Genomic DNA, 11958 nt, shown 5'->3' with positions numbered 1-11958 from the left:
AAACTCCCCTACACTCCTCTACAGCAGTGGTGAATAAGATACGCACCACACAAACACACAAAAAAAAACCATATATACTCATTTGTGCGAATCGTTACATCATGCAAACACTTCCTCATTGTATTTTGTACTTGTGCATTTGCTGTTATTGTCTCTTGTTTTTTCCTCTCGTTTTTCTGCTTTTCTTTTTCTTTTCCTTTTGTTTTGTTTTGTTCCTTTTCTTTTTTTTTTTATTTTCTCAACCTGTCACCTTTCTACCAGTCTGCAGTCATCGATGATGTTAACAATTTCTGTCTCCCCATTGCGTTGGTCATCTCCCACGCACAAGTAACATCACCAACACATTTTTTCAGATGTGTACACCATTGAGTTTCACGACAAATTTGAAAAAAAAAATTGGAAAGAAGTCAAACATAAATAAGGTCAGAACTTTTTTTAAAAAAAAAAGCTAAAAAGAATAAAAAGAAAAGTATGAAGGAAGCCACAATACATACAACCTCGCACAAAACACGCACGAAGAAGGGAAAAGAAATAATCAAAAAAAAAAAGAAGGGCGCAGGCAAAAACAAACGTTGTCAAACCTCCAGAGGCAGGTAGGAAAATATACGGTGGTAGCCGAATTCACGAAACCAGTAAAACAATACTGGTCCTCAATTTTAAAAAAAAATTATAATGATAATGATAATGATAAAAACAGTAGATATAACATCAAAACCAGGAGAAAGGAAGAAAAAAAAAAGAAGAATAAACATGTAAAACTCTCATTACACAAAATACAGCGGGTCCCAAGAGTTCCTGCCCTAATAGCCTGCTTTATTGTAACACCACATTCATTCCTCTCATTTGTGTACGTGCATCTGCTTTCACTTAAGTCAGGCAATCGCTTCTCTGCCAGTGTGAAGATGATAATTAATAATAATAAATAATAATAACTGGAATCAGTATTAGCACTATTGGTAATAGAATATGCGTGACATCATATTCCTATTTCACGCTAGCGCCCCAATATCTCATACTACTTTATATAGTTGCCGCTACTAGTCACTACTAATTATTATCATTATTATTGTAGCACTTCACTCTTATACTGACTCTTTCCTCCTTTTTCCCGCTCTCTTTCTTCAATACGTCCCTCTAGCTTCTCCTCTTCTTTTTGGGTTTTCATTCATTTTTTTTATTTTTTCGTTTTGATGGGGATGATTTTAAACCTTTAAAACATACACACACACACACACACACACACACACACACCACAAACTACTTGTTCGTCACCAACCATTTATATTCTTTTTTTTTTTTCAACCATTGGACAAATCACTATGCGCTGCTGCCATTATGCTAATAAATGCTTTACCTTTTACTCATTGCTCAGTTTGTTCGCTTGTTTCTTTGTTTGTACTCATTTTACTTTTGTTGTTGTTATTTTATTTTCATTTTTTTTTTCTCCACTCGAGGCCTACCTTCACTTTTCACCCCTTTTGTTAATCCCTAAACACAAATAAAAGGCAAGGAGAGCAGAAATCAACACCAAATATTTTCTTTTCAAAAAAAAAAAAAAGACAAAAAAAAGACCTCCTTTACTCCTACATAATATTTTCTCTTCACATTCATTTGGATCTCCTTTCATTTTCTCTTCTGTCACCGCACTTCCTTTTTTTCTTTTCCTTCTTCTAACATTGAATTGTTTCGATCCAGTTTTTTTTTTAAATATTTTCATGAGATAATACAACACGATATATCTCTTTTAATATACGAATATGAAATTGCTCACTTTTTGTGCTTTTCCCCATTCTATGCACTTCATTTTTATTACGCATTCATAAATGCACACACAAAAGTGTCGTATTCCGCCCTCAGCGACACATGCGGTTACAACAGCGGCGGTCAAAAGGAAGAAAAAGTAAAAGTAAAGTAAAAAAAAAAAACGAAATCACACAAAAACAAATGCCAGCATAAACCCCCGCAGATATAAATTTATACAAGTTAAGAAAAAAAAAAGAATGCAGACGACCTGGAAAGTTTAAAAAAAAAACATTCCTTCAGATGCGGTTCAGAACACGAGAGGAAAAGGAGAAAGGGAGGAATGAGACACACACAAACAGCAACAAAAGAGAAAATAATAGAGTAAAAGAATAAATTGAAAAGTCCTACTGCCGTCCACACAAAGTAATGTGGTGAAAGGATCCCTAAAAGCAAACAAGTGTTTTGTAAAGTCACCCATGGAAAAGTGATACAACAACAAGTGAAGGTAACAAACCTTCACAGCCCCAACACAACATGGAACTCAGGAACAGTAGAGCAAAAAAAAGAAAAAGAAAAAAGAAAAAAGAAAGAAAGAAAATGCCTTAAAGCGTCGGAACAAACAAACTAAAGTGTGGTATCACCTCACCGTTCAAGTTGTTGCTGTGGCCGTACGCTCCCAACATGTCTTTCCTTTCCCCTTCTCTCTAATGTGATCCATCTATCCCCATTCTCCGTTCCACACACACACACACACAAGAAAAAAAAGAAAAAAACGCCACCAAAAAAAAGCCTCCCACCCCTTCCCCCCCCCCCGCCTCCGGGAACTTCATCGCTAAATAATAAAATACCGCTGCGGACTCTACTGACAAAGTGGGGAACCGGCTGCTTAAGAACTGCACCATTTCTTGACCATTTTTTTTTTTCCTTTGAACTCTGTTGTTTTGTTTCCATCTCCTGGGATTGTCGAAAAAACGGGAGCGAATACATGGCATATGAAATATTGAAGCGAATATATTTATATATTTTATATATGGCAAGAGCATTGAGGTAATGTAAGAAGGTGATTAATTAGAAGGAAAAAGAAAACAAAGAAACAAACACACGTGTACGAAGCACCACAGTCGCGCCTTCCTATAGCCCCAGATCCCAGTCCCCACCCAATTCACACAGTTCCTTCTTATCGTACTCTACATTAAATGAAATAAATAAACAAATAAAACGAACCGCATACATCCCTTTGTCCTTTTTGAGGCCGTTTATTTAAATCCATACCCCCGAGTACCTCCAAAACAGGGTGTCCTCATATCCCCCTCACAGCAAGCGAACATATATAAAGATAGATGAAGGTAAATACATTATTGATATAGCGCTTACGTAACTCGGGACGGCACTTTTGTCCAAATGCACCTCCCTCTCGTATGGTGTCGGAGATGGAAAGTGTTTGAGAAGGAGAGAAGAAAAAAAAGAAAAAAAGATCCCGCATTACATTTAAGGATTTTAATGTGCTACTACCACCGCGTTCACCAGGGAGAGGAAGGGAAAACGGTGTAAAATCGTACAACAAGGGGAGGAATACACAAAAACGGTACAAATCAAACAAATGGGAGACGGAAGGGAGTGGGAAGTCTAAGGGGATAAATTATATATATATATATATACCCTCGCAACCACGCCATAACTAATACGGAAAGAAAAAAGGAGGAAGAGCGCAACGCATGCTGCTATTATTATTACTCCTCGCCCTGCGGGGGCACGGTGCTGGGCAAAAACTGTATGTTGGTTTCCTTCTTTATTTGATCCATAACGTCCAACGCGAACTGCAAATCAGCGCGGGTGTGAGCAGCAGAAACACAGAAACGAATGCGGCACCCCAGTAGTGGAGTAGCGGGGTATCCAACAATCACAATAGCAAGACCACGGCGCATGCATTTCCTCCACACGGCAATTGCTCTCCCAAGATGGTAAAGCATTACGGGAACGACGGGGGAGGCGTCATTACCAAGGACAGAGAAACCACGATCGATCAAGCCCTGGCGGAAAAATCGTGAATTTTCCATCAGTTGCTGTATGTGCTTGGGTCCAATGTCGGTGCCATCATTACCGTTTAGGACGTCAAGCACAGAGAGAGCCTGCTGAGCACAGGGAGGAGAAAGCGTATCGCAGTGAAGCGCTAGAGAGCTGTGAGTTCGGATGTGGTCAATTACGCTCTGGTCCCCAGCAAGATAACCGCCAATAGCCCCGAAGCTCTTGGTGAAAGTCCCCATGAGAATATCCACGTCACGCGGGTCCACACCGAAGTGCTCCGTTACGCCACGCCCCGTACGACCAGTTGCACCAATAGAGTGAGCCTCATCGACAAAGAGCAGGGCACCGTACTTTTTCTTAAGTTCAACAACACGAGGAAGATTAACAAACTCTCCCTCCATACTATAGACACCCTCAACGACGATGACAATGCGGGTCCATGGCACGTATGCGCCCTTTGGATTCTGCCCGAGCACAACCGCCTCACGGAGCACCTTCTCCAGGCTGTTCATGTCAGCATTCTTGAATACCTTGGCGCGGGCACCAGATAACCGTATGCCGTTAACGAGCGAAGAGTGGTTCAAGCTATCGCTGACCACAAGTGTATCCTCACCAAACAATGCAGGAAGACCACGAAAGTTTGTGCCGAAGCCCATCCCACACACAACAGCGTCCTCCTTCTTTAAAAAGTCTGCTATGGCACGCTCAAGTTTAGAAACTGGACCATGCTGACCAGCGTGTTGGGCGGCGCTGCATGAAGCAAGACCATAGCGATCTAAGCTGTTAAGCACCTCACGAGTAATATGGGGTATATCATCCGCAAACCCAAGGTAGTTGTATGACGAAAGGTTAACGCATGGTTTGATATTTCCAGTGAAGGAAAAAGTTCTATTGGAGTCCGTCGAAACCCGCTCCATCACACCAATCACACGAGACGGACGTGAGTCAATCGCATGGTTGAAGCAGTCACGCGCACGGCGGTAGAAATGATTCTGCCAGAAATATTCGAGGAAAGTAAGCAGAGATGCATATCCCTCACGCTGCTTCCTTTTTGCGCCAAATAACTTCCGGCGAAGCTCGGCAATGCATCCAAAAGTGAATAAAAGTAAAAACGTGAAGTATGTCATTACCACAGAAATAAATGGAATGCTTTTGTGCTCCTCCTCCTGGTGCGTCACCCGCTTCGGCTGAGTATGCGTCCCCACACTTTCCTTTTGACATATCGTGTCCGTTGCACCATTTGCTGCAAAACTCGCCCGAACCGAACCTTGTTTATTGTACGCCTCGTCACAAGACTCGGCTTCAGTTACTGCCTTGTTCGCAACAACGGCACCCCGAGGTGCGTCTAAGAAATTCTCCGCCTCCACGTAAGTAGGCATTACTGATCCTTACCCCTAACAAAGAGCGATAGCTAAAACTGAATTATACTCGTCAGTTCCTATCGATAGGTGTCTCGTAATATGGCGGACAATAGCGTCTCTCTTGTAGCTCCTCTTTATATTATCTCTGTGGTTCTTCCTGCTTCTTAGACAATGTTTTTTTGACCGCGTGGAAAATTTTTTGGTAGAAAAAAGGAGTTGGAAAACAAATAGACAACAGCTGCTACGAAGAAAGAAAACTGCGGTGGGCACGGGGGGTGCAAAAAAAATGTGGGAGCATCATCAAGCCTAGACGCAAACTGTGAAAGGAGAAATCAGAGGCGCCAACCACATGTACGGTTGCGCGCGTACGCACCTGGTAACTGCAACCATCACCCGGGACCCGAAATCCACGGCATGATTAGACCCGTGCGCGCCCCAGCAGGTATCCTGAACTATACGAAGGCGGTTGGTAAAAGCTGGAAGAAATAAAGGGAGTACCACCTCGAAGTCACCCGTTCCGCTTTTCAGAACTGTAAAGGCTCCTTCCGCCCTTGACTGTAATAAACAATGTATCTCCTACTTCCAAGACTAAATTACGTGTGCGTCCTCTTCCTTATAACAGTCGACATGTGCTCACTAGGCCGCCTTCGGTCGTTTTGAAGCCTTTGACGGGTGGGCCGCAGATGTCTCGGTGAAAGTTATCCCTGGTTGCCAGCGCGAGTGTAGGCGATCGTAGGACCATCGAAGGAACATGTCATCTATGCAACCGCAGTATCCCTTCGGCAACCCTGACCAACAATGGCACAATGCGGCCTTCTCTGTATCTCCCTCTTTCATGTCTACAATCTTTGCTTCGTCGTTCCCGGGTAAACCAACCTGGTGGCCAATGCTCAGTTTAGGACGGGGGTTTAGCGCGAGGTTTACTGGAGACAAATCAGGGCACATCGTGACGCCCTGCAGCACAGGAGCGGTATTGCCAAGGCAACGTGGAGCTCCCTTTTCTACCAGCCACTGGATCACTTCCCTGTCAGCAAGTGCCAAAGCAGCATGCAGGGGCGTGCGACCCCAGCGGTCGTACACAATGAGGCTTCCACCTGCGCTATGTAGTAAATTCATCATAGCAATATTACCTGTTATGATGGCAACAAACATGGGGCTGTAGCCATGCCGCATCTGATCCAGAGTAGCAAAGGGTTCGCTGAGGAAGCTCATTTCATTTGGGTTCGCCCCCCACTCAAGACACCGTTCGGCGAGGGCAATATTCCCTGTCAAGACCCCCAAGAGCAGAAATGTAGCACCACGATAAAGTGAATCACCTCGTTTATCGCATAACCCAGGCAGCTGATCCTCCAAGAACTTGCCGATAGACTTCACCGGTAGGTTAATGTCGTTACCGCGTGCACCCGAGGGATTATTCGAATTGGTATTAGTACTAGTAGGGCCGTCGGTTTTGTTGTAGATGTTGGATAGTTTGGCGAGGTCCTCTGCGATTGCTCCCTCATGTGCCCCGCCCAGTACAACCTTCCCTTTACGAATGACTTGAAAAGACTCCCATGATATGGCAGGGGCAGTTCTGAATGAACGCAGAACGCAAGGACCCGAATACTCGCATGCGGCGCCAGTGGAAACAATGTTACTGTCCATGGAGCTGTGTACCCCTTCTGTTCTGTACCACTTACACCCCTGGTAGTCGTTTGATCCACGTAACTCTTCACTGGGAAATGGTTCACCAACTTGTTGCATCAAACAATTTATGTAGTCCCCTGCAACGCGAAGTAAGCGCACACTATATTTAAAGTGGACTTATCCGCTTTGCTTGCAGGTTCACGTTCCGATTTTATTCCTTCTTGATCGAAAGAACTTTTAACAGTGGTGCAACAGCTAACTTCTAAACAGTTTGTTATTACCCTTAAACCAACTGAATAGCTTGCCAATAAAACGGAAGAGGTAGAAGTGAATCAAGTGTACTGATGACCAACGAAACGCAATTCACCCCGCCGTGCATCACCCTGACAAGGATTTGAAAAGGGGGGGAAAGAAGTGAAAAAAAAACTAATTGGCGGTATTCACAAATTCATACAAATAAAACGAAAATTGAAATATCAACACACAAAAAAGTGATGTTCGCAACTCGGTACGGAAGGCGGCGCAGTGGCTCTTAAAACCAGAACAAACAAGACCGCTTGGGAGTTTACCACCTACATGACCTCCACCACTCATCTTTGTTACCCGCCAGCAACCGACGGCATGCGCCTAATTATTTCGTTCTTCAACTCCCCGTACCGTATGTATTCGTAAGAGTGCGCCTGCCGATCATTCCTCGTTGGTGCAAATCCGTTACGCTGTTCAAAATCGCTCTCAAAACGGTGGAGAATCCGCTTCAAGTACCGCTTTTCAGCGGCGAGCTCCTCATTTGACATCTGTGACACGCGGATACCACTGCCGATCGTCGGTTGCGTGGAGCCCGGCCCCTCGTTTGCGGACAGTCCTGACGATGTGGATGACCTGACCACCTGACGCTGCAAACCACTGGGCTGAGTTGTAGACCCGACAACTCTACGAGCCGGGTTATCCACCTGACTGCCGGAGGGGGAGGGAGTCCGTACTCTCACTCCTGATGTCACCGTCCCCGCACTGTTCGCACGTTCACTACTGGATCGTGCACCCTGAGGCTGTTGTGTCTGCGATTGAGAGTTTGTGAGATTGTTATTGTCTTCGCCACCGCCATTGGTGGGTGACTCCTCTCCCCGTAAGCGGTTCTTTGCCAGTTTATATAGTTCATACACCTGTCGCAGCATGGCCTTATCACGAGTGGTCACTGCAACCCCACGCTCTTCACAAAACACCCGCTCCCACTCGTGAATACGCTGTTTCATCTCTTTTTTAAAGGAAAGGCACTGTCCGTGCGTTAGAGATGTTACTACACCGGCCGCTGCCGAGGGGGAAGTTCGCCCATCCCTCCCCCGCGAGTGGTCTAGGAATGTTATCTCACCACGGTAACTTGATAGAAGTTGCAGCGCCAGCACATCTGCGGAGGGTGATTGGGGTCCATAGGTTTGCTCTATGCGGCTGCGCTGCTCACGCTGCAGCGAACGTACCGACTCAATAGTTGCTCTATTGTGCGCCCGGAAATCTTCGTCAATCACATGAGTTTGTGTGAAACTGAGTGCGTCGACAGTTTGCGCAGCCGCTTGCATCAACTGATCTCTCACGTCCATTAAGGGAGATCCGTCACCGCCACTATACCTTCTCTACTCTAGCTACTGGTATATACTTGTAACAGGGTTTTGCGTTCTCCCTTTTGCGGCCTGTTCCTTCAATTCTTAGGCGACAAAGGTTCCTCTGCGCACACACACACCACGAAGATATCCTCACTCTATAGGGTTGCGCTCCCCCTCTGCCTTGATTGTTTGCTTTCTCCACCTTAAATCCCCGGTTACTAGTGTACTATGGTGCTGCGAAACACTGCAGCGTTTATGCACCTCCACTGCTAATTCCGAAGAGTAGAAAGGGTCGAAACATTATAGTGATGATAATAATTTATAGAATAGCTACAGCAAACCCCAAATCACACGCGGATGACAGTTATTTGCTATGCAAGCACGTTTGCGCAAAGCGTGCTTTAACTCCTTTGATGACAACAAGGGAAATCACCGCCCGGACGGCGGTACCCTTGTCATGTGAAACAACAACGAAACAGGTCCGAAGAGCCTTCAACTGCGCTAAAAAAAAACAAGTGATGACGGTAACGAAAATAATTCCTTTTGTAAAGAAAAAACAAAGGGGGAAGGACGCGAACGGTGCTACCTGTCACATGCGTGCGGACTGAATAACCGCCTCTGAGAGGTTGGCGAACGACACTCTAGAATGCGCCATGCACTTAAGTAGTGGCGACGGCTGCAAGTGCGCCCCGTGCCACACCGCCAACTCTTCCATTTTTTGCAACATCAAACCAGCACCCATGGCGTCAGCCAGTGTTAGCGCTCCGCCAGTGGTTTCACTGAACCCCAATGTCGCTATAGTCAGCGCGTTTGCATCTGCCGCAGTAAGCAGATGCCCTGACAGCAGTAACTCGCAGCATTCATTCACAACAACAGAGAGCAAACGGTCAGACAGCTCTGTATCTGTAAGATGACGACGTAAGTATTGCTTTTGAACCACCGTATTTAGTGCAACTGAAGAACCATCCGCTCCATATGTGTAGAAACCACCACGTCTTGTTCGAATACCACCGAATCCGTCATTGCTCATACTACGAAGCACCTGGTATCCGATAGAAGGGAGCCAATCGTGTATCAGCGGATTGCGGTGGTCGTTCATGTGACTCGTTTCCTCAATCAAACGCGAAACGGTAGAGGTACCCAAATGATCAGCGAGTCGGAATGGTCCACCCAGAAGCCGGAGCACACCTGTAGAGACACGTTCAACTTTCTCGATGTCGCAATGCATCGCAATCCGACACGCCTCTGTCACGAAAGCCGCGATGAGGCGGCCGCTACAGGAATGCCGGCAAACAACATATGGCCGATATTCTTGCTGCAAGTAAGCCAGTGCTGCGGAAAGTGTACTTGCCCGCAGGTGTTCAGGGCACCCTTCCCGACCAAAGAGACGAACCTCCTGTAGATCTCGAAGGGGAGATACCGCATACGCTGAAACGGGTGATATAGTTGCAACGCAGTTAAATTCAGGTATGAGCGGGCGCGCAACATATTCATCGCCAATTAATACCACGTTTGCCTTTGTTAGAACACCGGATTGGTCCTTCACCAAGCTCTTTATCGCTTCAATGTTCGATTTCCCGCAATCAAGCAAGACAGTTACTTGGTTGCAGCTCTCGGCAGACAACGCCCTTACTTTCCTCGGCCACAGCTCCGCTTCATCGGCCTTAAACCTCAAATACCCTCCATCCGGTGGGGACGAAAGCACCCTACGTTGAATCTCACACCCATGCCCATAAATGCGAGCTGCGTTAAGTGCAGAGGGGGAAAAAAGAAATTCACTATAAATACCCTCGCTACGCAGTGTCCCTGTTTCCACTGCTGCGGACGCGTTCCCACTCTCTCCAACGTTGTGAGTACATCCCCCGCTCGCCATTGCAGCCAGACAATACCGACGCCAAGCCTGTGTAATGGGATTTGAGTACACCTCGACGCTGCTTCCCCCTGTGGAACGAGTAAGGAAAAATCTGCGTAGAACAAAATCCCGCAGCGCAGGTCGGTTTAAAAGGGCGAGCAAGGCGTTTTCCAGACGTAACAGCAAAGAGGTAGGTGGTGACGCTTTGCTGTGGTCGACGTAACTGAGGCGAAGGGCCGTGAGCCCCTCACGAGTATCGCGTGCGTGGCGGGCAACACCAGCATCCAGCAATGTCGCAGCAGTGAATCTGTACTGTTGCTGTGATGCAGCAAGAGTGCGCTGCGCACCGAAGTAGCGGCACAGCTGCCGCACAGCATGCGAAGTAGGGAAATCACCCAGCATGCACGACGGAAATCCAAAAGTAGTGTGGGTTGCGTCAAGGAACACGCGGTAATGACAAGCAAGGAACAACTCCGCCGCAAAATCATCAAGAGAACCTCCGTTTACGATCGCCACGAAATTAAGAGGAGGCGTCTTGGCCATGCGCAGAAATAGCCGTTCCTTCTCCCGTATTAACTCAATACGCTCGGAGCACGAAAGCTCCAATGGACTATGCTTTGGCTGAAAGAATGCAATACCAGGCAGTGAGGTGAGCACTACATGGGTGACCGGCCCACTCATCGTAACGGAGTGATTTTCAATGGCCGTTATAGCCTCATTAAGCGCACCTACAGCCGAGATGGTACTTACCAGTGGCTCCCAAAGGGTGATGGTAACAATATGCTGCGATGACTCATCAAAGGACAACTTCAACAGCGCTGAACCACTTTGTGCAGTAAACGCTCCACAAGTCCACGGAGCCAACGGAGGGTGCTCAGTGATACAACTCGAGACAGTTGAAGACAAGTTGCTCCTTCCATCCGATTCTTTGGGTTGCTGCTCTTCCATTCCATACAGTGAGGTTTCCAAGCTGGCGGCCGTCACAGTGTTGTTGATGCTCAATTCTGATAAATCCTTTTCTCCGACAACGTCATGGGTCACCCCCGTGTGCTTTTGCATAAATGCCCCTCCACTAAAGTCGTCAGGCACCATATGGTTGTCAATCAATGTCGCCTCCTTTTCGGACAACTCTTTAAGACCGCCTTTATCCGCAAGTTCCACAATTGGCTCAGATTTTTCGCAGTGTTCAAAGTTTAAACTGAGGCCTTCGATTTCTCGACCCACAATGACCGGAGAACGCACAAGGGGTCTCGTTGCTCGCGCCCGCTCAATCTCCTCATCCAGAGAGAGGGCAGAACTTTTCGCCCAAACAGTGTCTTGGGGGTCACCACTAGCGGTCGGTGGTGCGATAGTGGTTCGTGTGCCATTCCGAGAACCACTCACCGGCTTCGATGAAGCTACGAAGTCGCTTGGCATCGAAGGAGCCGCAGGTGGTGCCAACGGTGCTTTTGGTGGGTCCGGAGCTCTAGGTGCCGCCTTCAGAGCGAAAGGCACCTGCCGTTTCGACGGTGATGGATTATGTGACGCGAAAACTATTTTGATGTCTTGTATATCCTCCACAACGTTTGAAAGGGACATGTCCCTATTTCCTTTATATGTATCTCCCCGGCTACGTATTTTTTCTTTCTTCGAGTAACCCACCTCTCTCCTTGAATTCCGGCCCTCCTTAGCACCCCCACTTCTCTGCAAACGGCCCCTTTCCTCATCCAACCCAGATGCACGATCATCTCCCGTAAAACGACCACGTGATCTCCTT

The 11958-nt window shown here is 46.6% G+C and overlaps 3 protein-coding genes and 1 pseudogene across 4 annotated transcripts in view; all 4 read right to left on the bottom strand.

Moving 5' to 3' along the window:
* Window positions 1-3473: 3473 nt before the first annotated feature.
* TEOVI_000255900 (serine palmitoyltransferase, putative) lies at window positions 3474-5147 on the bottom strand (the record flags this gene model as incomplete). The annotated part of the gene is made up of 1 exon (XM_067225612.1): window positions 3474-5147. The coding sequence occupies one exon, from the start codon at window positions 5145-5147 to the stop codon at window positions 3474-3476; it is 1674 nt and encodes a 557-aa protein (XP_067081713.1).
* Window positions 5148-5765: 618 nt separating this feature from the next.
* On the bottom strand, window positions 5766-6872 carry TEOVI_000255800 (Ankyrin repeats (3 copies), putative; the record flags this gene model as incomplete). The annotated part of the gene is made up of 1 exon (XM_067225611.1): window positions 5766-6872. One exon carries the CDS (start codon window positions 6870-6872, stop codon window positions 5766-5768), a length of 1107 nt encoding a protein of 368 aa, XP_067081712.1.
* Window positions 6873-7354: 482 nt separating this feature from the next.
* TEOVI_000255700 (uncharacterized protein) lies at window positions 7355-8347 on the bottom strand (the record flags this gene model as incomplete). Its single annotated transcript, XM_067225610.1, has 1 exon — window positions 7355-8347. The coding sequence occupies one exon, from the start codon at window positions 8345-8347 to the stop codon at window positions 7355-7357; it is 993 nt and encodes a 330-aa protein (XP_067081711.1).
* Window positions 8348-8939: 592 nt separating this feature from the next.
* The window catches only part of TEOVI_000255600:pseudogene, a 3126-nt pseudogene continuing 107 nt past the window's right edge, over window positions 8940-11958 (bottom strand). Inside the window, exon 1 of the mRNA in view lies at window positions 8940-11958. This exon is cut by the window's right edge and continues 107 nt beyond it. Within this exon, the coding sequence occupies window positions 8940-11958 (3019 nt within the window).

The sequence above is a fragment of the Trypanosoma equiperdum genome (genome assembly GCF_001457755.1).
Source record: "Trypanosoma equiperdum strain OVI genome assembly, contig: ctg_56, whole genome shotgun sequence".
NCBI classification, from domain to species: domain Eukaryota; phylum Euglenozoa; class Kinetoplastea; order Trypanosomatida; family Trypanosomatidae; genus Trypanosoma; species Trypanosoma equiperdum.
The sequence above is the reverse complement of the archived record's forward strand: the minus strand, read 5'-3'. Positions and strand labels throughout refer to the sequence as shown.